The 25,662-nt window shown below is 36.8% G+C and overlaps 2 protein-coding genes across 6 annotated transcripts in view; one reads left to right on the top strand and one right to left on the bottom strand.

The window, feature by feature from the left end:
* The first annotated feature begins 544 nt into the window (after nucleotides 1-544).
* Nucleotides 545-2,482, top strand: Klhl34 (kelch like family member 34). Its single transcript, XM_034484765.2, has one exon. It carries the CDS (start codon nucleotides 545-547, stop codon nucleotides 2,480-2,482), a length of 1,938 nt encoding a protein of 645 aa, XP_034340656.1.
* Cnksr2 (connector enhancer of kinase suppressor of Ras 2) overlaps nucleotides 2,380-25,662 on the bottom strand; it is a 223,579-nt gene continuing 200,296 nt past the window's right edge. For 4 of the 5 annotated variants that reach the window (XM_034486264.2, XM_076918814.1, XM_034486263.2 and 1 more), the window contains 2 exons: nucleotides 8,653-8,849; nucleotides 2,380-5,914 (listed from right to left, as the gene is read on the bottom strand). In XM_034486264.2, coding sequence (XP_034342155.1) covers nucleotides 5,699-5,914; nucleotides 8,653-8,849 — 413 coding nt within the window. In that variant the 3' untranslated portion in view covers nucleotides 2,380-5,698. Of the gene's footprint in view, nucleotides 5,915-8,652; nucleotides 8,850-12,198; nucleotides 16,397-25,662 lie in introns of those variants that run through there. The other variant, XM_034486262.2, reaches the window with a different exon arrangement.

The raw sequence follows: 25,662 nt of genomic DNA, 5'->3' as shown, positions 1-25,662 counted from the left end.
TCACCCACAGCCCCCTAGCCAGTTGTCCTCGGACTGCGCGAGTGTCTACGGAGCAGCCACGACCGGGAGTTCAGAGCCACTATCCTGCCTTCCCGGGGCACTCACAATAGGGCCACATCCACGCATCTGGCCTTTTGGAGATTCAGTACCCTCGACCTCTCCAGGTGATGGTGCGCGGCCACCGCCGCCCCTGGTGTGCAAGTGTGGGCTCCCCAAATTGTGTAGGGGAGGCGGCTTTGGGCAACGCGCTGTCATGCTCACCAACAGCTGAAACCAAGTCTAGCAATACCGAGAAGACTCCGAAATCCACACCCTCTGCTACTAGAGGCTTCTGGAAATTGTCTCTACTTCTTACGTTGTCTGAGAGGGGCACGGAGCAACCGCCAAATCTGGATGAAGGAACCCTAGGTTTTAAGCTGAGCAGGCAAAAATCAGCCTTTGCTAGGGGCTCAGCAGCTGGACAGCGGAGGTGGGGGTTCCGTGTCACGGGGATGCCTCCAGCCGCGCCTGGCAGGTTCCATCCTAGCTTCCCGCCTTGGGCATCATGAGTTACTTCCTGTCTTACTGCAAAGCCCACGGCAGCTCGCTTCTCACTGGCTACCAGACCCTACGCGCTGAGGGCTTTTTGTGCGACGTGACACTGGAGGCCGAGGGCAGTGAGTTCCCAGCGCACAGGTCACTTCTAGCGTGCTCCAGCGACTACTTCAGGGCCCTGTTCAAGAGCCACACTCAGGAATCGCGGGCTCGCGTAATTCACCTGCATGTGCCTTCAGCGGCCGGCCTACAGCGCCTGTTGGACTTCATCTACACTGCCTGGCTGCCCCTCTCCATGGACACTGTGGAGGACACTCTGGAAGCTGCTAGCTACCTGCAAGTCACCGAGGCCTTGGGACTGTGTGCCCACTACTTAGAACGCCAGCTTGCCCCAGAGAATTGCTGCTTCACTGCCAACGTGGCAGCTCGCTTTGGCCTGGCCCGCACCCTAGGTGCAGCGGAGCGCTGTATTGTGCGCCACCTGGGGGAGCTGTTACTGATGGGCACTGGCCCCTCGGGGCTGCTGGAACTCAATCCTATATCAATGAAAGCTGTGCTGGGTGCCCCCGACGTGGCACGGGTGGCTGAGACAAGGCTGCTGGGCCTGGCACTAGCTTGGCTGCAGCAGGAGCCCACAGCCCAGCGCCTTGCACATAGTTCAACACTGCTTGGATGCATCCGCTTTGGCCTGGTGCCTGCTGGTGTGCTGAGGCGCATATACTCGGGCTCCGGTCTTGTATTGCCTACTAGGATCAAGAGCCTCATCATCCAGGCCCTCAATTACCACACAGCCCCCTCCAGCCAGCCTCTTCTGCAGGGAGAACAGACTAGTGTCCGGAGTCCCCAGACCCGTATCTTGCTAGTTGGTGGTCTCAGAGCTAGGGAGACTGTAACTGAGGAAATTATGGTCCTACCAGAGGTAGTTCCGAATCGGCACCCTGCACCTGAACCAGAGGAAGAGGAGGGAGAGGAGGAAGAAGAGATGGAGGAGGAGAAGGAGTGGGAGCTCACCCAGGATGTGGTGTCCTTCGATGTGTACAACCACAGCTGGCACAGCCTGACACAGCTGCCCACACCACTGCTAGGCCACAGTGTATGTACCACCGGCAACTTCCTATTTGTCCTTGGGGGGGAGAGCCTTTGTGGCAGCCCATCTAGTTCCCTGGCTGATGGCTCAAGGTCAGTCACAGCCTTAGTGCACCGTTATGACCCGCGCTTCCACTCTTGGACACAGGTGCCTGCCATGCGAGAAGCAAGGGCCTACTTCTGGTGTGGTGTGGTAGGCGAGAGTCTCCTGGCTGTTGGAGGCTTGGGCACCTGTGGTGAGGCACTGGCCTCAGTGGAGATGTATGATCTGCGCAGGGACCGCTGGATGGCAGCTGGAGAGCTACCTCGGGCAGTACATGGTCACGCAGGTGCTGTCGGGGACCATGGTGTTGTGTACATCTCCGGGGGCAAGGCTGGGAGAAGTGAAGGAGGCACAAGTAGCCTCCGGGATATGTACTCCCTTAGCCCGGGAGAACAAGTGTGGAGCAAGAGGGCATCCATGGGCACAGCTCGCTATGGGCACTACCTTGCGGTGCTGCGAGGTGCAGTGTTTGCCTTTTTGGGGAGATATGAGCCCTTCTCTGAGATTGAACGCTACGACCCCAGCACAGACCAGTGGACTCGGTTGCGGTCATTACCCTATGACCGCTTCTGCTATGGACTTGCTGTGGTAGAAGAGACAGTGCTGTTGCTGGGCGGTCTCAAGTGGCGAGACTCACGGCAGGTGCCAACCCGGAATGTAGTGGGCTATGACCTTGACCAGGACCGTTGGGAAGATATAGGCTGTGTGCTGCCCTGGGCGTGGAATGGCCTTCAGTGTGCAGTGCTGCAGCTGCCCAAGGGTAGGGAGGAGACAAGGGAGGGAGAGACTGGAGAGGTGCCAGATTTAGTGCTGGATTGAACAGGTGAGTCCAGTCTTCAGAGGCTCTCAGAGAAAGCTGTTCTTGACCTTGCCTGAAGAGCAATGCTTTTTTTTTTCCTCTAAGAGGACTCTGGTAGAACAGTTCTGAAGGGTAAGGAGGCAAAGAAGGCCCTGGCCAAAGAATAACTATTCCCCTTCAACTGCAAATGTCAGCCAGGAATGGTCAAATGCAAAGATACGAGCCAGCTTTTAGTTAACTGAAGAGTTTTCAGAAAGACAGACTCATCCTGGCCTAGAGGTGGAATTTGAAAATAAAATGGGACCTTATTTCTCTCCCTAAAGTAGTTTTCAAGTACCTGTGACTATTTTCACGTCTCCCATCCAAAGAATGTACAACTAGTTACACACAAACCACAGAAAACTGTTGGCTACAATAGCTGTAATAATAGTTCCAGAAGAAAGAATTGGATGAAATTGTGAAGGTTTTGTGTGTGGGGGTATGTATATACACACCTTCATTAAACAGTATGAAATAGCTGTACCAAGAAAAATTATATTTATGGTGCAGAGCCATGGTCATAGTTCTGCTTTGACAGTTGCATATTGACAAGGAACTAAGAAGGAAGAAAAAAAAAACCAGAAAAAGCATTTCTTTGAGAATCTACTCTTGGTTAATAATTTTTCTGTCCTGTCCTCATCCGAGTTTACACTGGCAGCTTATTAGTTTAGATATATTTCACTTAGCCACAATATACTACATTTTACTACACTTGTAAGAAGAAAATTAGCTTACTTTTGGTGGTTTCACTCTTAGTTCCCCAAAGGCTCATAGAAAAGGAAGGAGTAGGTGAAGTTTTTAAGGTTAGGTCAGGTCAGTGGGAAGCTAGCTTGAGGTTTCAAGGTTTCAGGGGAGACCTTGGGAAGCTCTGAACAGGTGTTACTTCTGGCTTGTGCTATCAGTGAGGTGGCAAAGTGAGAACTTGTAACTGGGGTGGTGGTAGTGACAGTGGCTGTGTGATTAGGTCACAGAGAAATGTGGTAAGCCCTTTGCATGAATAAAGTAGGTGCTTTATAAGAATTCATTAAGAGCTGAATTTATTTGACTTCAGTTTACAGTGCTGCCTCTCTCCTAGATTTGAAACTAATGCAATAAAATGTACAGATATATAGTGTTAAAGGTCTCTTTCATGCTAGGCTAGTCTTATAACTCACCAGTCTTATAAACTTCATTAATTTAATTTTTTTAACCAGTAAAATAACAGCTGACTTTACAAAAGTAGAAGCTGCTTACTAGCAACGGAGCTAGTCTTCCCACCAACTGCCTGTTGTTTGCAGGCTGTTTGTCCACTGTATACGTGACGCATCTGTCATGTACAAATAGTTTTAAGTGAAGATACACATTGGTCTAGTGAACATCAATATGCCTAAACAACTGTAACAAGCACACTTCATTTTACGACAAGAGGGGTTTTGTTTGTTTGTTTGTTTGTTCTTTCTCTCTCTTTCTTTTACATATACAAAAATCCCACAAATTTAATGTGCATCAATAACCATGCAGTAAATAAATGTTTTTACAAATAGGGTTTTCTAAATGATAAAAATATTACACTGGACCCACAATTCCATACAAACATTAATGCATGTATCTCATCCATTTTGACTAAATATAGGATTACTGAAAATGTGCTGTAGAAAGGCCACTCTCCTGTACAGTTGTGCAAAGTCTGCAAAACGATAGTGATTTAATGTGATTTCAAAAGCAAAGTAAAAGATCCCGCTGTGTAGTTTTTACTTTCTTCTCTACAGCAAAAATATTCACTGGCATATATCTGAACTCTTAGAGATGTAAATACATTCACTGAGCTGTACAGGCAACAGGATAAAGCTGATCAGAAGTAGATTTTAGGATATAGAATAGTAAAGGAGGGTCTTTTCCTCCTGAAAAAACAGCAAATTGTGACTTGTATATTATGCAGCCACACACTAAAAAGCAGCAAGTCACTTTCATGCTGTGGTCACTTTCCAAAACTAGACACATAGAAATGGCAATATGTGAAGAGGACTTTTTCATAGACTCCACCCACTCTATAAACAGTTCAGGACTCGAGGAAAACCTCTAAGTGCTTGACTTCAGGCCACTCAATGTAATAACTCCCTGAATGACTGTCATCCTCTGCTCCTTGGTAGAGAAATCCATTAACGTTTTTCAACATTGTTTTCTCTACTGTAACTTCTCTCTGCCACAACTAAATGCATTTCACTACTTTGCCTGATGTATAATTACAGAAGTTTAGTTACAGACCAAGGGAAAATTGGAAACTGCCTGGAAAATGGACTCATTTCAGTGTATAACTTGTCTTTTAAGAGTTAAGAGTTCAAAAAACACGAGTTTGGGCTGAAATTGTGTGTGTGTGTGTAGCTGTTAGCTGCCTTTCTGGGTGAGTTAAGTCTGTTTTAAAAAAATCCACTCTTAAATTCTTCTGTACACAATCAGCATTTCATCACTACAAAAATAAAGGAAGATTTAAACCAAGAAAATAAAGCAGCTCTATCTTCAATTTTGGTCTTAGTTACAAAAACATCTTACAAAGCTTTGCCCTGATACACCATGCAGTGTTCTCATAGATTTGGAATACTACCTCCATTAACCAGTTAGCACAAGTTAACAGACTGTTAAGACAGATATTAGACCTGAACTTTTCTTATGTTCATGCTCTTCTAGTTTGCTTAACTCTTTTATACGCACCTACATTTCATAAAAATAAAACTACAGCATCAAACTTTGTGCAATGTTTAAGAAAATTCTTAGAACATTTTAATAAATATAAAAAGGTTTAAATTCTTTCCCACCCACAAGGATGTCTGCACCTGAAAAAATTGTGATTTACGGTTGAAGTCTCATTTATATAAAATTAACTTAAAGGGAGAAGAGATGACCTCAGATAGAAAACTACCTTTTTGTGGTTTTTCTACTTGAAGATCACCTGTTTTCAGAATTGTCTGCAAAAGTTAATTTAAGTCATTAAAGATAGTTGATTTTGCACATGGTAACATAAGCTGAGCACTGACTGCATATAAAACATACAAATGCTCTTTAAAGACAGTGGTAATGTGACCATTTATGCTTTGTTTCATATAGTTTGGTAACATTAAAGTATAGCTTGTCAAGTATCCAACACACTGATTAAAAAAAACTACCTTATGTACTTATTCAGAGTACCAGCAGGTACTAGATGGCCTCAAGTCAGAATGCACTTACACATGTGTCTCAATGTACGAGTGGGTATGTGTTAGAGAGGAAGTGAGAACATCTACTTCAGAAGAAATACTTAGTGGGTCATTTGAGGTGGTGTTTTGACAGATATCCAAGAAAAGGTCGAGGTACATCTGCTTCCATTGTTGGAATTCTTTAGATGTCAAGTCTGGATTGTCTAGGACTTTATCAATAATGGCTACTTCCCCTTCTCTGGCCTGAAAAGCAAAAGAATTTAATGGTTAAGATGGGGATGAAATTTTATCAAAACTTAAAACAAGTTAGTGTGCCAATAAATTCAGAAGCCTCTGAGAAACGAACTTGTAGTTACTTAGACTAACATCAGAGTGCATCTTTTTTTTTTTTTTCCTAACACAATGGTATGTCTTGAATTGCTTGAATGTGATTTACTTTGTATTACTGGCCCTTCCTATTTGCCGTCTCTGATTATGGAAACCTTCATGTTTTAAGGAAACCTTCCTCAACCTGTAAGATACAGCTTAAAAGTCTCCCATTTCTTCAACAGTCTTCCTTAAACACTCAAAGAGAAGCTTATCTCTGTCATGTCTGTGTTAACATCCTACCCTTGCCATCAGGTGTATTTATCACTGTCTATCTCTTGAGTTGCCTGGAACATGTCCTGCCTCTCCTTCTTCATGGTTAACTCCTCATGCTCCAGTGAGAGAAAACAGGGTCCCTGTTACTGCAAATACAGAATACTTGCCCTGTGACCAATAAGAATCCCTTCCCATAGCACAGGGGCCGTAAAATAAACAAAGCCTTTCCCTTTATATTGGAGGTTGGGATTCAGATGATGAGTAAGCATCACTTTGGTATAACTCTCAAAAGCACAAGTATCAACTGTACAAGAAGAGAATTTCTTCTGTGGAAGGTAAAATAGAGAAAAAGTTAAGACACTTTGAGAAAACCATTCTTTTCTTTTATGGATCTAACAAAGGGCTAAGAGAATCCTGGAAACCTTCTGCAAGAGAAAAAAAGCACAGCAGTCTGCCAGAGTCAGGAGGGAAAGAAGACAACAACACGTGTAAGAAGTGGTTCTGGCCAGTGAGGAGACAAGATACTAAATCGGTATGGGACTGATGATGCTGGCAGTTGCCTATGGTGGGATCTGAGAGCTATTCTTGGGCATGTTAAATTGTTCTTCTGTAATGGAAGATTTTATACACTATTACTTTTCCAGGTCCCAAAGTACAGGGCTCTGTAGTGCTCCATCATTTTTTAACCATCAAAGGGCATTTCTTTTTAGTGTTTCCTTATCTTTATCCTAGAAGAGTGGATGAGTCTAACAGCATGATATATTAGGTAACTCATTGATCCTTCTTGAACTCAACATTTACAGTGGCATTTCATTGTCATAGGACAAAAATATCATAGGATAGTTACAGAGCATAAAAGACAGGAAAAGAGAGATCAGGAGAAGAGGAGGTAGGATGGTAAAGGAAAAGAAGAGGAGAGAGGGGGGATGGAGGGAGATTAGGGGAGAGAGGAAACACAAGAACCAGGTATTTAAGATATTCACATATGGCAAAAAGGTGAGGGACATAAAATAAATTCAATATTTCTGCAGACTGTCTCATATTGCTTTGTTTTGACATTTTTTGTCATATTGTCTTTTGCTTATGTATTTTGGATTCAGATTTTGTGTTTCTGTGGATTTGTATGTGTTTCTTATTTCTTTGTTTTTAACAGAGAGAAAGAAATGGTGTGGTGTGGAGTTGGGTGGGAGTATCTGGGAAGAGTTGGAAAAGACGAAAAGCATGTTCACAATAAGTTATATGAAAAAATTTCAACAAAAGAAGGCAAAAACAAAGTAAGAGAGAAAGCTAAGGATATCTTTTGAATATAACTGGTCAACAGAATTACTCTTATGATTACTATAGCCTCCCCCCTCCCCCACTGGTAGGATTGTAGCATTAGCTATCAGTCCATTAACAGTTCTATGGATTCAGACAGCATCTGCACATAATTGACGTTGAATCCTTGGCTCTTATTACCTGAAGACATTTCAAATCATTGTTTTTTTTTTTCTGTTGTATTCATTTACTTAGTACTCATCTCTATTCCATAACTACAAATTTTTCAGGATGCTAAAACACTTTTCACAGAAGTCCTTTGACATTTTGTGTTCTGGAATCACTGTGCTCTACCTTCTGTATGACAGTTCTTGTTTGTTTGTTTTGGTTTTGTCTTCACTTTTTGTGTGAACCTGCTCAGGGCGTTTGTAAGATAGGTCCTTTCCTCCCTTGACTCCTCATAGGAGAGAATCTCCTGAATCAACCTCCTTCAACTTCGGCCTCTCTGTTCCCCTGTCCTTACCACTTGCTTCCCAATCTAGGTGTGGCACAGGAAGAATGAAAACAGTGTTAAGGACTTACAGAAGTATATAATGGGAAGGTAATATGTGCATTAGGAACTAATAATGCAAACAGAACAGCTATGCCATCTCTACATGGAACATCATGACTCTATCTTCACCCCACATGTTGTAGTTTATTCACAACACATTTCAAGCCCTTTTAACATTTAACATGCACATTGTGGGCCTTGAATAGCTTTTATAATTATACATAGTGAACTTCTCTTAGGAAATCAAAACAAAAACAAAAACAAAAACAAAACCAAACCAAACCAAACCAAAAAAACTGAGGAGTAACACCAACCCTGCATGCTTTTTTTTTTTTTTTAAACAAAGAAGTCTTAAGCACACCCTGATTTCTCCTAAAACCTTTATGTAACCTTTAGTCAGTGTCTTAGGACTTCAATGAAGACCTGACGGGATTTCCTTCCAATCACTCTGCTGTGCGTTCTTCCTAGTTCCCCTTCCCTTCCTATAGCTCCCTGTTTTGTACCACTCAGCCTCTAGTATCTGGAACTCCAGTTTCAGTCCAAGAGTAAATCGGCCCAAAGGAATTTATATGTCTGTTTCATAGCTTACCTTTAAAGTGCTTTTAAGAATTCTCAGCCTGTGCAGTTTCTCATTCATCACAGGATCATTACACCGTTTTATGAACGATAGTTTGTATTCCATCTTGGTTGAAATGCGATGTTCTCCTAGTGGTGACAGACTGGCTTCCTCCAGTGCCCTGTATAAATCTTGCAAGGAGTCTCCTAACTTTTCTTCCCTATTTTCATCTGAGAGACAGGGGAATGGGAGTGGGGTAAAGAATGAGGAGAAGGGAGGGAAAGAGACAGATATGCAGTTTAATAAAAATTATTTTTGTAGTTTAAAAAAATCTAAAAATTGGATTATCTGAAATATAGTCTAATGAATGATTAGGAAAATAGTCTAATACTTAAATATCTCTCAGAAATAAAACAAAGCAAACAAAATACCTCACAGATTCTAGTTATATGGGATTATATAATTATGGACAGCCAATTAATTTAAAAGGATTAAATAGGATATGATTCAACAAATAGCCTACTGAGAGAAAAATAATCACATTATCTTGCATTCAAAGAATTAAAGTATAATATGTACACAACATGAAAATGCTCCTTCATATCATTTAGTATTTTAAGACAAGAATTAAACACAGAAATGCTATTTAATAGAGTTTTCCTGGTTAATTAATACTGAATGATTTTCATTTTTTAAGATTTCATAAGATGGAATAGTATTTATTGGCATTTTTCATTATGACTATCATTATCTAGTAGACTTTTAGATTTCATGTGACTGCAATAGCAATGCCTAGTACATCATCAATACAGTAACTGATCAGAAGTTATTATCAAAAATGGTGTCTTTGATTTTCAGGCAGGGGCTCACTGTGTAGGCTAGGGTGGCCTGCCATTATGTAGCCCAGGCTGCACCCTGCACCTGAGGCTGGCCTCAAATTCATGATAATCTTTTTGTCTCTGTCTCCCAAGTGCTGGGATTACAGGTATATAAGCAACCATATTCAGCAATAATAATGTTTTAAATTAAATTAAAATGAATCACATGGATATATTTGTAAGCAAATATAAGGACATTTCTGTTACATACTAACAGAATTTATAACATTTAGAAAAACTATTAAGAAAATAGTTCACTTAAAATTTCTGAGGAAAATTAAGACAGTTTAAAGTATGGATTTTTGATCTAGATGATCAAATAAAAGTCTTATTTTATTTTAAAATTGTATGAATAATGGTGTTAAATCAATTAGAAACATATCAGTTTGTCATAAATATAAGAATAAATGAACTAGATTCTTCTTTGGGTAGCAGCAGGATCTTATATGAGGAACACTTCTTACACTGGTCCAAGGCATAACTATAGAATGTTATTCATTCCACCATCAATCATGCAATATTAAGCTTTCAGATAAAGTTTTAAAAGTAGATTCCCTAATTAATGACAATACTAGTGAACATTAATTTGTGCCAAACAGTAGGGTAAATGTCTAACATTCATGATTTCATTTGATCTTCACCATGATACTAAGAAATCTTCAATTTATATCAGGGGAGGTCATTGCTCAAGGTCATAATCTCATATAAATGGGAAAATTAGAACTTAATTATTTAAAGTGTACACTTAATTAGAGATACCAATTAGTGTGAGACTCTCTTAAAATGCATCATTCTAAATATGCTTTGCATGCAATCTTTTAATAGAAATTACTGCACTTTCCACAGAAAAGGTTTCCAATTGGATACAAACTATACACAGACTGTAAGACTTTAATAAATTGAACTACACAGAAATATTTCTGTATGCTCCTAATCTGGCAAAGAAGATGGACGTCAGAGATAGAACACTTAAGGGGGTGACAAGTTATACCCATGATTTATGTCAACTATGGACACCATCCCTTGGGTTATTCTAAAGATGCTCTAAACATGTTTTAAAAGAAAACAGCTAAAACTTCCCCCAAAGTCTAAAATAGCACCTTATTTTTTAAGGATTCACCTTTAGGATTAAAAAGCTCTTTTGTTCTGCATTTAACTATTTCCTCTTCTACTGAGGTTAGTAGCTGAGAATAGCTATGATCATTTTTTTTCACTAGAAAATCCCTTATCTATCAGCAATGCTATCAGTGTGTTCTATAATAAATTTTAACGCCTAAACATCTCTCTTAAAATATGAAAATTCATTTAAATAAAATCTTTTAAAAATTCTCTGTTGGTTCATCCTTGAACTATTTTCAGTATATCGAGGAGTTTGATGGATGGATGGATGCAAGCCTATGAAGAGTGGATTTTCAAGTTACAAGCAAGATAGATCCATTATGAAGAATTTCAAAGCAGGATGCCTAGGAAGAAGGAAGGCACAAAAAAAAAAAAATAGTCACTTATGGTCACTAAATGGAGTTGTACAAATAAGGACACATTTGAACAGAATAATTCCATTTCATAAAATCATAATACAGGAAAGGGCACTGGGAAAATATTTAGTAATTATTCTATTTGCCTCAAGGCAAGATTGCATGTAAAGGCAGATGCAATTTATGAAAGTAGGGGTTTGGGTACCAGTAAGAAGCCTAACAGATGGGAATTATAGTAGTTAAGGTATCAGGTGGCATAATGTACTATTACTTTTTCAGTTCTAGAAAGAAGGTAAAAGAAAAAAGGATTTAAATTATAGTTTTAGAATTTAAGGAGGATAGACTTATTTTCACACAGTGAATTTTTAAAAGAGAAATCTTTCTCATATTACCTAATACTGTAGGGCATATATATCTTGTTACATTTTGATCTAGTCTGCTTGCTTTCTCTACATCTTTTGTGTCTCTGTCTCCCCACTTCTCTGCTGGGGATTAAATGAAGGGTCTTGTACATACTAGGCAAATATCCTATCATTGAACTATATCTTAACCCAGGCCCTTTACCTTAACTTTTAACATTGTGGAATACTGCAGAATCTTTAATTCTTATACAATATCAATGAAGTTTTACTTTAAGAAGACTAAGCAAAGATTAAATATAAAAATACAAGTATCTATAGAAAAACAAAAGTCTCCCCTGTCCCCTTCTTAACATTATTTGAGGGAAAAAGCATCCAACCAAAGACAACATAATTCTACAAGGAATTTGGTTTGACAGTTGTACAAAAAGCCAAGCATGGGTCTATCTGGGCAGCACATCTCAACAAGGAATCACAATGACACAGAACATGAAAACATTTTGAAGTACAGCAGTTGGATGGTGTGGTTCCTACCAGAGATAAGAAAGTCCCCCCTTAGTCCTCTATACACCATACACATATGCAACACTGTACAAGACACAGTAGTGGAATGAGTAAGGATGAGGGACTGAGAAGCCAGGCTACCACAAAATGTCACCAATGATGTTAACATTCTAGGACTACACAAAGTGTCCTTTTATTTTCAAAAGAAGGGAGTGAGGGGCTGAGTCACATTATAAATCTGATTCACTGTGCTCAACAGTCAAAACAACACAGAACTCAACATTCAAGACAAAAACAGACCTTTATTTTCTTTTTTAGTTTTCAATTGGTTTTCTTGATTTTTCCCAGATGAATCTCAATTAAGTCTATAAGGCTACTGTTGCAACCACAAACATGAAAGCACCTTAATTTTCTTCTCTCTTTGCCCTCTTCCTCTTCGTCTCCTTCACATTTCCCTTCAGGGTCCTCTCTCTTCTCAAACTTTGCTTTTTCTTCTCTTAGAAGAAGCTTGCTTTGGAAGATGAGGCAAACACTTGGTGAGGCCTGCTTCCCAACTGAATTTTTTTCAGTGTGGCAGTTCAGCCATTGGAACACTGGCTAAAACCCAGCTCGTTTGCAATTTGAGTGAATGTTTCTGAAAATTGGCAAAGTGTAGACCACATTCAAATAAAAGGACATATATAGGAACCTTCTGCGATTCCCACTGAGGACGTGTAGCACTGCTGAAATGACATTTTAATTGGCGTCTAATTTATTCACAAAAGCTGGAACTATGAAGGAATAAAACTTTCCCAAAATCATATTTATACTTGTAGCATAAAAATTAGGTCTGTGTCAGATCACACATTAAAAAAAAACCCATTTTATTAAAGCAAAGAACACTTATAAAGTCCCCTTTCTTCTATGAAATTTCATTGACTGGTGGATTTAAAGGTCAAAATTAAGTTAATTAATTTGCATTCCATGTCAAGAGATGATCATTTGTGGCTGTGTCATACTTGACAGGAGTGAAAAAACTCCCCTTTGGTGTAATTCATATATTAGGAATCTAGGAACATGGTGGTGAGCAACACAATAATTTATTGGTTCTCTGCAGGCTGCATAGGGTCACCAGGTAGTTAAAAGCATAAAGAAAAGCTCAAACAAAAATTTAGCTAATAAAAAAATATCAGTTTGCTGCAATGTCTTGAAACTTACTTATGAGCAGATTACAATGTATTTCTCAATTGCTCCAAAATTTTTGGTTAGTGAATTCTATGCATTTAGGCGCAGTAGTTTCTAAACATTTTTTGACTGTTCACCCATACAGGCTAAAACAATTGTGTTGTTCATAGTTCATACACATTTAGTAGTCTATCAGTATATGCTATAAATATACACAAGAAAGAAACTGAAAAAGATGAGATAAAAAAACTCAAGGAGAAATTCCCATTATTTTCTTCTTGTATGTTAATAGATTCTCCTTCACACATCTATACTGTGACTTCTATATGGGGAATTTGTGGCACTGACATTTGCATTTCCCATTGTCTATCTACCATAATGCCTCACGGGCTCTCAAAAATCAAATGGAGTGATATTTTACTTTATAAATAACACACTCCAAAGATTCCCCATTAGGTGACTGAGTAATTACTGAAAAGTAATTGTAGAATACTGTTCACCTTTCTTTGGTAGAAACTAAAGACAATCAAATTTCACTCTTGCCTTCTGATTTCCCTGCCACTGCAGTGGCATTGCTAAAGCAGAGTCAAAGATGAAAACAGCACAAAGAAATATATCAACTGGACTCTGCAAACAACAATGGGAAATGGATTCTTGGTACATGTTTTGGAAGAGAATTATATTCTTTTAAAAATTGGACAAGAATGTCCTTGTGGAAACAGTTTTTCTTTCTACAACACAGCTGTGTAATGAGCACAGAAGGTTGGGAAAGGTTAAATTACAGATGATAGAGAAGGCTAGACATAGTACTATTAGTCATCAGTCAGTTCTGAGTGGCATTTGTTCTTATACAACCAGAAAGCACTTTGTGGCTTCTAGGCTAATCATATCAAGTATGCAGAACGCTATTTTTGTCCCAAAGGGCAATTGTCATTTGCATTGAGACCACAGGACTATTTTTGTGAATACTAATTTACTATCTTGTCATAGAGAGCAACTTACTTATATGGAAGGCCACAGACTTTTAGTGGATTTAATATCTTTGTAAGTTTTATATTAAAGGTGATTAAAAAACCTCAAGTTCATACTATAACTTGAATTGATTTAATCCAGGCCTTTATATCAAACAACTTGCTATGTCTAGTTTTTGTAGAACTTTGGAGGAGGAGAAGGCAGCTTGTTGTATTAGAAAAGATTTTACAAGTTAGCTTTTAGTTTTTTTCTTTGCAGCCAATTAGTTATTTAATAATTAGAAACCAGTTATTCTCTTTTAGGCAAAATAACACTTAGACATTACCATTAAGGCAATTGTTTCTCAGAAGGAAAAAAATTAATTTTAATAAGTAAAATCCCTTTCTTTAAAAAGGACCAAGCAATTGGATATACCTACACTGCTAAGGCTTTCTTTTCTCTTTAGATCAGGTAAATTCTGTACTAATAAATTAAGTATGTACAGTGGCTGTAACTGTCAATTCTTTTACAATGGTAAATCTTACTTCCATAAGGCTGTGATGAAAATAGCTAAAGCTAAAGTTTATTCTACACATTTTTCTTTTGAGTACTTCTGCCAAATTCAGTAGTTTAATAAGAACTATATGACAGTGGTTATCTTTTCAGGGTATGATAGTTTTTGTTTTTTTAAAAATTTTTTTCTAGTGATGAACAGTTCAAATGTCAGAAGACTGGCATTCCTAGCACTGCTTTATTAACCTCTAAAAAGGGATGGTTCTTTGACAGGATCCAGATAATTTAGAAAATGTAACCGATAAGAGTGGAATTTCTAAGGCAGAAATTTATAATAGGGACAGCTTCAAAGCCAAACTAAGGGGTTTTATTTGAAAATTAATACACAGTCACCACACTCATTGAGGAAACCCCCCTAAAATTCTTCAGATCATAAAGATTTACTAGAATTTCAACAGGGAGCATGATCCAATATAATTTCATTAATATTAAATGCCAACAAAATAAATATGACTGATTTCTATATACCAAGAACTACCATTCTTTAGATATACTTAAAACACATGAAAATGGTTAGAGCACAGAGGCAATTCTAAGGCAGATCAATGTGATTTTTATTCACAACACAAATTTCATTTGTGAGAAAGAAGCATAGATTTTTTTCATTAGAAAGATATTTGCTATCAAGCATACTTAGCAAATTATTTAGCTTTCTAAAAAGATCTGGTACCAACTGGTAATATTTTTATTTTTAAGCAATTTATATTTTTACAGGTATTCATATTATGCAATACCACACACTTCAGCAACAGGAAGAAAAACATTTCATAATACAATATTAAATTATTTTTTTCACTGCACAGTATGAAATATCCATTAATTAGCATTAAAATCATTACAGTTTATCTTACCCAACTAAAGGAAATTTCACATCTACCACAGAAGAAAAATAAGCAATAGTGAGCCACAGGGGACCCAGATACATAGTATTATTAAATAATATCTGAAGCTAGTTTGAAAGACATCCAGACAAAATACTTTTTCAAATATGGAAAACCACAGCCTATATATTGGAATATTTTACAGAAAAAGAATAGCTCATTCCAGCTTATGAGGCAACATCACTTCTATGTAAGTGCCAAGGAAAAGGAGAAAGTTAGGATTTTTTGCTGAGGAATCTAATAAAGCCTGACATGAGAAATTTCCTTCATTAGTATCACTGAAAGTAGTCTGCCTTACACCTGAATATGCTTTAATAATAGAATAAACATATTGAGTTTCAGAGCAGGGTGTGTACACCTTGCCTTAATAGATTACACTTAATTTAGTACAATACAGCATGTCAAATTTTAAAAATGCAAATACACTTAACACAGAATTTGCTTCCGCTGCTTTGCCTTAACCATTAAGAGTCTTGCCTTGTCACCAAGAGTCCATTAAACAAATAGGATTTTCTAAGTATTGGTGCTGATCCCTCTCTTCCTGATGTCAGGAGAACACAACTGAGGTGTCGCCACAGAGCCCTTTCCCAGGCAAGACCCTTTACCCTCTGTTCTCTCATCAAAAGGGCAGTTTTCGTCTACTGTGTTCCATCTTGATTGGCTTTGATCTTATGCTAGTCCCACTGTCGAAAAGCTCGAATTCTTCTTAAGAGTGGCCTGCCCCTCTTAATATCCCTTTACGGAGGCCCCAAATCCACAACACTTGATGATCTAAGCTTTTTACAAGTCTGTTTTCTGTTATAAACAGCAAGGACGAGGCCATTTTAGTTGCTTGCAAGAGGTTGATGTTGAGTCTGCGCCGTGCCGACTCTCTTCCATCTAAATTCTCTAAACATTAGCTTATCAATCTGTGATTCCAATGGGTTGAGTGCCAACAGAAGTGGATCCGATTTGGCATGGAGAGGTTCTACCAACTCTCGCAGTGTATTAGCCTAATATAATAAAGCAGTGATACAATATGATGAAAGACCTGCGAGTGCCATTATTCCAAAGCACATCAGTATTTGTAATAGAAATACCATCATGCAGTACCCATGAAGAGAAAATAGAAAAAAAATATGTCTAGAATTGCATATGGTTTTAATACTATAATGTCTTTCTGTTGGCATGCAAGTCTACTTGGTCATAAATGGGACCAATTTTGATTTAGTTTGTTTGGAATGCCAAGCTTCCAATTATATACAATAACAAACAGACAAATCTCTTCCCACCTCTAACTTGTACACACACATCTATAGTTTGAATCAGAAAAGTTGGCTATTCTCCACACAGATGCAAAACTATCAATCTTTAAAAAAAAATCGAAATGGATTTCTATGTGTTTCCTTATTTTCACTCAGTCAGAAGGTATGAAGAAGGGTTTTTTGGTCTTTTGACCTGAAGGTTGTCTTACTACCTTGACACAAACGCTACTGTCTTGACTCAGAGGAAGTAGCCTAGCTAGCATTGTTCTGATGAGGAGGCCTCACAGTAAATGACACAAAGTGAAAAGAAATGAAAAGCTACAACAATAAGCATGACAAAAAGATGATTTCATATCTGAGCATTAGCCACACACCAACAAGTTTAAAACTGGAAGAGAATGTTTTTGAATGACTGCAAAAGTGAGGACAAGTTCAGATAAACTCTAGTTTCTCTTTTGTTCATTTCATTTTGTATCTTCAGAAATCCAAATATTGTCAGCACGCACATAGCAGCAATGTTTGTCATTTGTAGCATTAGGTCGAATTTTATGTGCTATATCATGTCAGTGTATTTAGTTATATCCCCAGAACAAAGGGAGAGAAAGATGAGAAAAAGCATCCTGTCTATTGCTACATCCTGTAGAAAATGGGAAGGGGGAAAACTGATATATAGAAAAAAAAAAAAAGAAAATGAAACAGGATATTTCAATAACCAGAAGGAACAATTATTACATCAGGCTATGTGCAGAAAGGGAGATGAGAACTAAGTAATTTTTCTATGTAGGTCAAGTGAAATAACATGTAATACTTCATCATTTAAAAGATTATAATGCCAGAAACCTATTTCTAGGTTTCCTATCACTGTTTAGTAAGTACTGTCTGGTATAGACTTTCAGGATGGAAAATCAGAGGCAATCTAACCTGGGGTATAAAGTCATATTTCAATTTAAACTGTCCTTAATTTTCTATATAATTATTTTGTAAGTTTTTTGGACATATTCATCATTTCCTTATAGAAATAATATTACATGAAGAAATAATATTACATGAATACTTTCATTTCTAGCATATCCTCTAATGCATATTTAATCCATACTAAACAGAACTAGAGCCCTGGTAATCAGGTGGGTTTAATTATACTTACAATATTGTTTGTATAAGATTACTGATTTTATGCAAGAGACTGAAAAATATCTCTCAGTTTAGAAAAGATTATGAGGGAGAATCACTATTTCAAAATGGTATGAGTTCATTACCAGTCTGTTAATATTAGCATGAAAGAAAGTAACTCCCTAAAGAAAGGTATATCCTCAACTATTTGTGGTAAGTACCACTGACTAGAGACTCTTAAGGATGGAGGTGTTTATTAAACACAAATTTCTATGCGGTACTTCTCACCTACTGGATCAGGATTTCTGAGTATGGAATGCTGGAATTTGTACTTTATACAAGTGATGTCTCTTCTACTCACTGCAATTTGAGATCTACTTCAGAACAGTTGGACTGGCAAAGGCTACCTGATGGGTAGAGTTGGTTGAAGTAATATCAGTGACTATCCTGTATATACAAGTAGTTTCTAAGTCATTGGCCTTGAGGTGGGAGATGCTATTAGCATTTTATTGCAGTCCTTCCATCAGTGGAACACAATCACTCAGCTAAATCAAGTTTAAGATTTTTGCTGAACAATGTGTTGGAAATATCTTGGTCTCCTGAAATTATGAAAAAAGGAAAGAAGTCTTGATAAACTTCTTGAATAAATTCTTGATTGCTAAGATTTTATGTTGAGTAAAATAATTCCCATTTATTTTTGAGGCAAATAGAACAACTACAAAGATATTCCTAGACTCAGCCCAATTGAACCAATTGTATGGTTAGATATGTGCATTATGAATTTAAACTAAAAGCACTGGTCATCCAGGTCAACCACAGGTAAAGGTACAAAGGACTAAAGGTGCATGCCTCAACTACATATGTAACATCATTTCAAACATAAACAGACCCACTTCAGAGTGAGACTACCATATAAAAGTCTAACTGTGACTTCTGAGAAACACTGTGTTCTGAGAACACAGACCACATTACCAACTAAGCAGGGATCATAGGGGCTCATAGAGACTGAAGCAAGAATGAGGGAACCAGTTTAGGTCTGACCTGAGCCCTCTGCATATATGTTAGAGTTGTGTAGCTTGGTATATTTATGAGATTCCTAACAGAGGGCGATGGGGGCCAATTCTGACATTTTTTGCCTGCTTTTGGGACCCTTTTCCTCTTACTCAGCTGCCTCATCCAGCCTTAATACGAGGCTATGTGCCTAGTCTTATTATAACTTGTTATGCCATGTTTGGTGGATATCCTTGGAGGGCCTGCCCTTTTCTGAAGGGAAGCAGAAGAAGAGTGGAAGAAGGGAGGGAGAAGGGAGGTTGGGGTCGAGACTGAGAGGAGAGGAGAGGAGAGGAGAGGAGAGGAGAGGAGGGAGGGGAAACTGAGTCAGGATATAATATATGAGAGAAGAATAAATAAATAAATAAATAAATAACCATAAATCCGATTCCTCCATTATCATCCATTACTGTTTTTAGATACTTCAGTTGAGTAATGGAGAGATGGCTTAGCTATTACTTGCTATTATTATTAGCCTCAAGTATTTCAACTGATATTATTTTGATAGTATTAACAAAATTGTCATGTTAAACTCTTTTTCTGAGGTTTTCCTTCAGAAGTATTGGTGGGTGTTAGTCTACTCACATTAGGTTGCTTTTGTGAAGTATTTTATAACTAATAAATGCTTATTTTAAAATAAAATCTTTAAAGTCCTTAGTTTCTGCTGCAATGGTTAAAGCAGTATAGTGGCTAGATTGTGAGTGATGAACACACTACATGGAAAACTAAACTTCCCCAGTCCTTTCTAGAGAAGAATAATGTATGTTTAATTTAAGAGATTTAGACTTTGAAATGACTTTATATGTTTCTATCAAAAGGAAGTAATTAGATAATATGATGATCGGTGTGAAGTGACTTAGTGATGAGAACTGAAAATTTGGTGAATATGTGAGCCATCCAACACTTTATCTGTCATCATGTATGGCTTTTCCAAAGTGAAAAAATGGAATTGACAATATTTATTTATTTATTTATTTATTTACCCCGACTGTCCTGGAACTAGCTCTGTAGACTAGGCTGGCCACAAACTCACAGAGATCCACCTGTCTCTGCCTCCGAGATAAAAGCCATGACCTGGCTTAAGTTTATTTCTAAATCATTTCATTTAATAAGTTCTCTTTTCCTCCTTCCAATCCTTCTTTTTGAGACTTTTTAAGACCTTATAAGTCCTTTGAAAGGCAATTTTTCCTGACCTGAATTTGAGTACACTTAAGTGATCATGTGGTAAAAATGTCTCTAAAGCCCTGATTACATTTTCATCTCAGAAGCTACTGAATATGACCATTGCACTTGACTTGAAGTCTCCAAATTGAAATTGCAGTAGGATAAGAGCTAAGGGAGATGGGGGTACTGAAGAAAAATGTTGCATGCCTTCTTTTAATGTCCTTTGACCAATTTGCTGATGAGCTAACTTGAACTCTGCAAAGTAAATGTTGAAGTTGGGGGAAGCATAGCTTTCCTGCCCATCTTCATTTGTGGCAGTTAGTGGTGGAACTTCCTAATTATTCAAAACATAGTCTAAAAACAAATGAATCTATTTGTGTTTTCTAAATCAACAACAATATCTTTCCAAGTAATATCTAATAGATATACCCTATAGCTATTTCTATAGGCTCTCCTTGATCACGTTTGTGGCATGTGGGATTGTCTCCAGAGCCTCATGGATGGTAAATGTGTAGTCTACCTTTATGATTATTTTCATACTGAATTTTAAACTATCTTTAAAGTTTTGCCATATGGTGAGAGAACTGTTATTTTTAAAGAATGCCATTCAGTGTCAGCTCCAGTATCATATCATCCTAGGAGAGCAAAGGGCGGCAGGGGGAGGGGAGGCACTTAATCTGAAGTTAGTGAAATCTAACTTTTTTTTTTTTCAACAAGAACATAGCAGGTGGTTGTGGGGGGGTAGCAGTGAAAATATTGTAGGAGAGTAAGAAAAGGAGTTATACTCATACTCTTCAAAAATCTAAAGATTACTTCCTTTCAAACTACATACTGCCTTGATTGTACAACCTAGAAATAGATTTTTGCTTACTGTTTTTGAGATAGGAATATTTTAAATATTGCAATATTGATTTTCATCTTTCAATAACTTCTAAATGTTAATGCTTTATTAATAACCTCCTTGGCATGCCAGTCTGACATTTGGGATCATTTATTCATTAACAACTCTGGCAAGGAGATAAGCCGCTTTGGGGTCACTGCCAATTGAGTTTCAGGACCATCAAAAATATATTCTCCAGCAAAGCAAGTGCCAAAAACAAGCAGAAAAATTCAAGAACACATCCCTTCCGCTAATATTTTTTCTTTACTTCAAATCTGTTATATAGCTAATGTAACATTTTCATACTTATTTTTCTAATCTATAATTATTATATCATAAAGATCCTTTGTTCAAATAGTTTCACAATTCAACACTGAAATTCTATTTTAGTGATATGTATTATATCCTTTCCATGAAAATATTTGGCAAAAACCACTGCAAAACTGTAGGTATAAGAAATGTACCACGGATAAAACTAATTAGTATAACTTTTCATCTTAATTAAAAACCTGAGTTAATGAGTATTTATATTCAATCTTATCTGTATTAAAAATGAATGGTTATTAGATTTTATATCAGCAAACTCATCCAGTATTTGGGATAGAAAAGTATAGGATCTAGCAACCTATGGAGAGTATTCCACTTAAAATATTCCATTACATATGAGTTTCATTTCTCCCTCTGGACAATATTGTATAGAGCTGCTCTTATAAAGAAAATTAAAGTTTACTTAAGAGTTACAAAGATGCTGACTCTCAGTGTTCTTAGGGAAAACTATGAATGGCTTTATAGCTACTGTAAAAGGTTGCCATGCCTGTGTTTAACATTTATTATCATATGTTGAATTTTACACTCACCAGTATAATTACAGAAAAGTGGACTCATACACAAACTTAACTAGGGTGAGAGTTCCTTTTATAAAATTCAAATCTTTGAAATGTCAAAAGGCTCTCCTGAACTTAAAGAGTAATTTGTATTGAAACATAAAAGAACTTTAACCTTAATATATTTGTTTCTTATCTGTAAATTAATCAATTTTATAGTGGTTGATGGAGTTACATTACTTGTATATATTTCAAAAAACAAGAACTCTGTTTTTTAATGATTTAAATATTTTTATGCATTAGATTTTATTTATAAAAGACTATGTTACCTTCTCTAGCATGAAAATATGCAACTATTAAGGAAAAAGGCTGTTTTAAGTCATTTTGTATTGCATATGGACATGCAAAAAGGGGTATATTTGGTATTTCCAACTTTCATTTAAAACTCCATTACCATTTGGTTTGATTACTTTGTTTGTGGGGTAAGGGAAGAGCAAACCAATGATAGCTATGGAGCAGTTTACCAAAGAACTCCATGACAGTGGTCTTATTTATTCTATGTGTCTGTGTTTACATTAATAGCATCATTATTGTATATAAAAATATAAGAACACACATAGGACTACATTTAAGAGTTCTTTGATACATATATACATATTATTATCACAAATGTCTGTATGTACACATATACACATATACATATATGAATACATTGTAAAACATACTGGTTTTTATGTGGTTGAAGAGTTACTTCATCAAACATCAACATATGATGTTATATCTAGATTTATCATGAATTATTACATCAACCCCTTCTTATGTCCATGAACACTAATAATCAAGTTTCTAGAACAACTTATCTCTTGATTTGGTTAAGGGCACAAATAATCTAAAAGACATCAATCTTGGATTTTGAAGCAAATTCAGAAAATCTCAAACTAAATTAAAAGTAGCTTCAAACCACCAACAAGTAGTGTATCAATCACATGTGCTTATTTATTTAGGAAGGCTGTCAAATAGTTCAAAATAAGACATTATTTCTCAGCAATTGACTAAGCAGAGTACACACCATGAATAGACATAAAACCAGAACCTGGCCAAAAAAAATGTCAGGATGACACTTTTTCTTCCTTATTGTATATCTTCAGTACAACACTAGAGATCCCATGCTTCCCCTTTGTGGAAAAATCAATAGATACCTCAAAAGTATAAGTAGCAACTTTTCTTTAACAAAATAATATATTTTAATTATAGAAGGCTTTGACAACCAAGAATTTAGTTTTAGCCATACTAGCAATGATTACTGATCTTAGTGTGTGGGCAGATTGGTTACCATGGTGATGAAAATGTCATCCTGGGAAGTATATACTACATTACATTGCTCCCCATAGAAACAGTCTGAAATCAAATGCAGCTTCTAGATTTAGCGGTGACAAATCTTGAAGTTCCAATGAACTGATACTTTGCCTCAGGAGTTGCTAAAGCAACTTACCAAAAAGGTGAGTTACAGATACCCACATCATATTGTCACTAAGATCTCAGATCTAGTCTTTTGGGGTGGCAACTATCTGCAACTCCAGCACTTGGATGGTCAAAGCAGAAGGATCTCTGAACAGTTTTGGTCTAGGGTATGGTATAAAATGAGACCCTGCCATTTTAATTTTAAAGACATTTTCCTTGGACAAAATTTCTCATTTGTGATGAATTCTCTTGATAAGACTTCTTCACACTCTTAGACATGTGCCTTATGTGCTCTTTTCAATTTTTAAAAACTCTTGTCTGACCATTGAGTATTGCATGAGATAGGTGTATGTATCTGTTATTGACATTATTTAAATGTCAAATACTAACATTCATGAAGTTTCCCACTTTGGCCCACTTTCTGCTACCTGGCAGGCTTTTAAACCAGTGCTACAATACAAATTCCCCGAGGAGGCATGCTCTAAGCATACATGATACTGTTAAATTCTCATTGCCTACTTATGGTTATTCATCTTAGCAGGTTAGTTTAGCTCCAAAAATAAATGGCAATGTTCAGTAGAGAGAAGACCAGATCTTAAATTTAAATAATTTGAACGGTTTTTGAAATAGTCTCTTCACACATATTCAATATATCTACTTTGCCAACAGAGGGATCTTTCTGATACATGTGTCTGATTACATTATTTCTCTATTTGTATCTATTGAAACCCTCGTGTTCTTTAAGATATAATGTAAACCTTCAGTTATGGCATGCTAGGATCTTCAGAATTTAGTTCCAACACAATTCTTGTCATAGTTCTACCTGTCTATACTCCCATGCCAAATGTCTCTAGATTACTTTTTTTTTTTGGTTTTATCTGTGTGTCTATGTTTGCTGATAATATTTTAAAATTATTTTTAATTATGTCATAGTATTTGTTTGTATATGTGAGAGTTAATGCTTGTTGAGGTCAGAGGCATCAGATCCCCTTGGAGCAGGCATTTATGAGCTACCCAATATGTGGGTTCTAGAAACTGAACTCGGGTTCTCTCCAAGACCAGTATACACTCTCACACTCTTAATCACTGAGCCATCTCCCTAGTCCACATTTTAAGTTTTTTCAAACTGTATAAAATATATTCTTCATTTTCTTTCTTTGAGGTGAAATCATCTAGCTTAAATGTGAGGCCCTGTGAAATTATACAGAGTAGAGCTACAGGAGCTCTTTTACATTCTTTCACTGAAATTAAATTATTATTAAGTGCTCATTTTTAAGAACACTTGGGACATTATACTATTATATTAGAATGGTTCTGCTTTCCTGATAGATGATAAACTTTCTTTGTAATTTAAGGTTGATTTTTTACAACTTACTATAGTAGAGACTTAGGACACAGGGGTAGGTGCCTCCAAAAATATTACTTGATTGTATTAAATCACCGAAATGTTTTCATCCAATATTAAAGGCCATGGGGTACAAGTTGTACATTAAGTAACTACCTTAAAGAACTGCTTGCAATATCTTACCTCAGTAGAATTTCAACTGAAATAAGAACATATACTTTAAAATCTTATATGTGAATTATATGGCAGAAGTGGAATTTTGGGGAAGATAAAAGTCTGAAATCACAAGTGTTATTTCTGGCACTTCTATGTCAAGGAAGAATGACTGAGGCCTTACGTGAAGTAATAAGATAAACACTACTATAGGGATTTTCTTTGAACGGCCTGTGGTGCCAAGTTACTTATGTGTCATTAATATTAGAAATAGATAAAGTGAGAGAAGGCAAATGCGTTATCAATACAGCTCATAAATATATTCTGTAACAGTCCTTCCTTTATGGACAGAGGCTGATTAGAAACAGGAACTATCTTACGTACATTACTGCCTTGGGGGAGCTGTTGATAGGCAAATGCCTGATAGGGTAGGTTTATTGCTATGTTTGGAAACTGATCCTTTAACTATATTTTGAGTGGCTACTTTTCCTTTAATGCCATATAAAACAGGAAAAATACGTATCATTGTAACATAACCATTAGTTATTATAAGAAATTTAAATCTCATAGTATAAACCTACTTATATCTAATTTCCCCTAAACTATTAAAAATGTAACAAAAAGTTTCACTCAAATGTTTGAGCAATTTACTTATCCATTTATTACTTTTCAGTTTTCATAGTATTACATGCTTTTATGAAAATTGGGTTCAGATCATTTTAAGTCTACATTATCAGTTTTCAGTCATTAATAAGATCTTATTTCTTATAATATCACTGGTTAAATTACACAGTTTTTCTAAAACTTCAATATTTTAATTAGGCATAATTAAAAAACATAAGAATTAGTATTCTTTTGAATTTTACTTTTTAATTTTTTAAAAAATGTTTCATTTTTTTAGATTTATTTATTTTATATATGTGAATACTTGAATTTTACATTTTGCAACAGGAAAGATAAATGCTTAAAAACTGTTCACTAATGTGACTACAGAGATGGCTTAGTGGTCAAGAAAGGTTAAAATTAC

Source organism: Arvicanthis niloticus, chromosome X, assembly GCF_011762505.2.
Source record: "Arvicanthis niloticus isolate mArvNil1 chromosome X, mArvNil1.pat.X, whole genome shotgun sequence".
Lineage (NCBI taxonomy): Eukaryota > Metazoa > Chordata > Mammalia > Rodentia > Muridae > Arvicanthis > Arvicanthis niloticus.
This window is presented reverse-complemented; position numbering and strand designations above follow the sequence as displayed.

Coding starts and splice junctions, on each gene's coding strand:
- Klhl34 (XM_034484765.2), top strand. CDS start 545: ATGAGTTACTTCCTGTCTTACTGCAAAGCCCACGGCAGCTCGCTTCTC.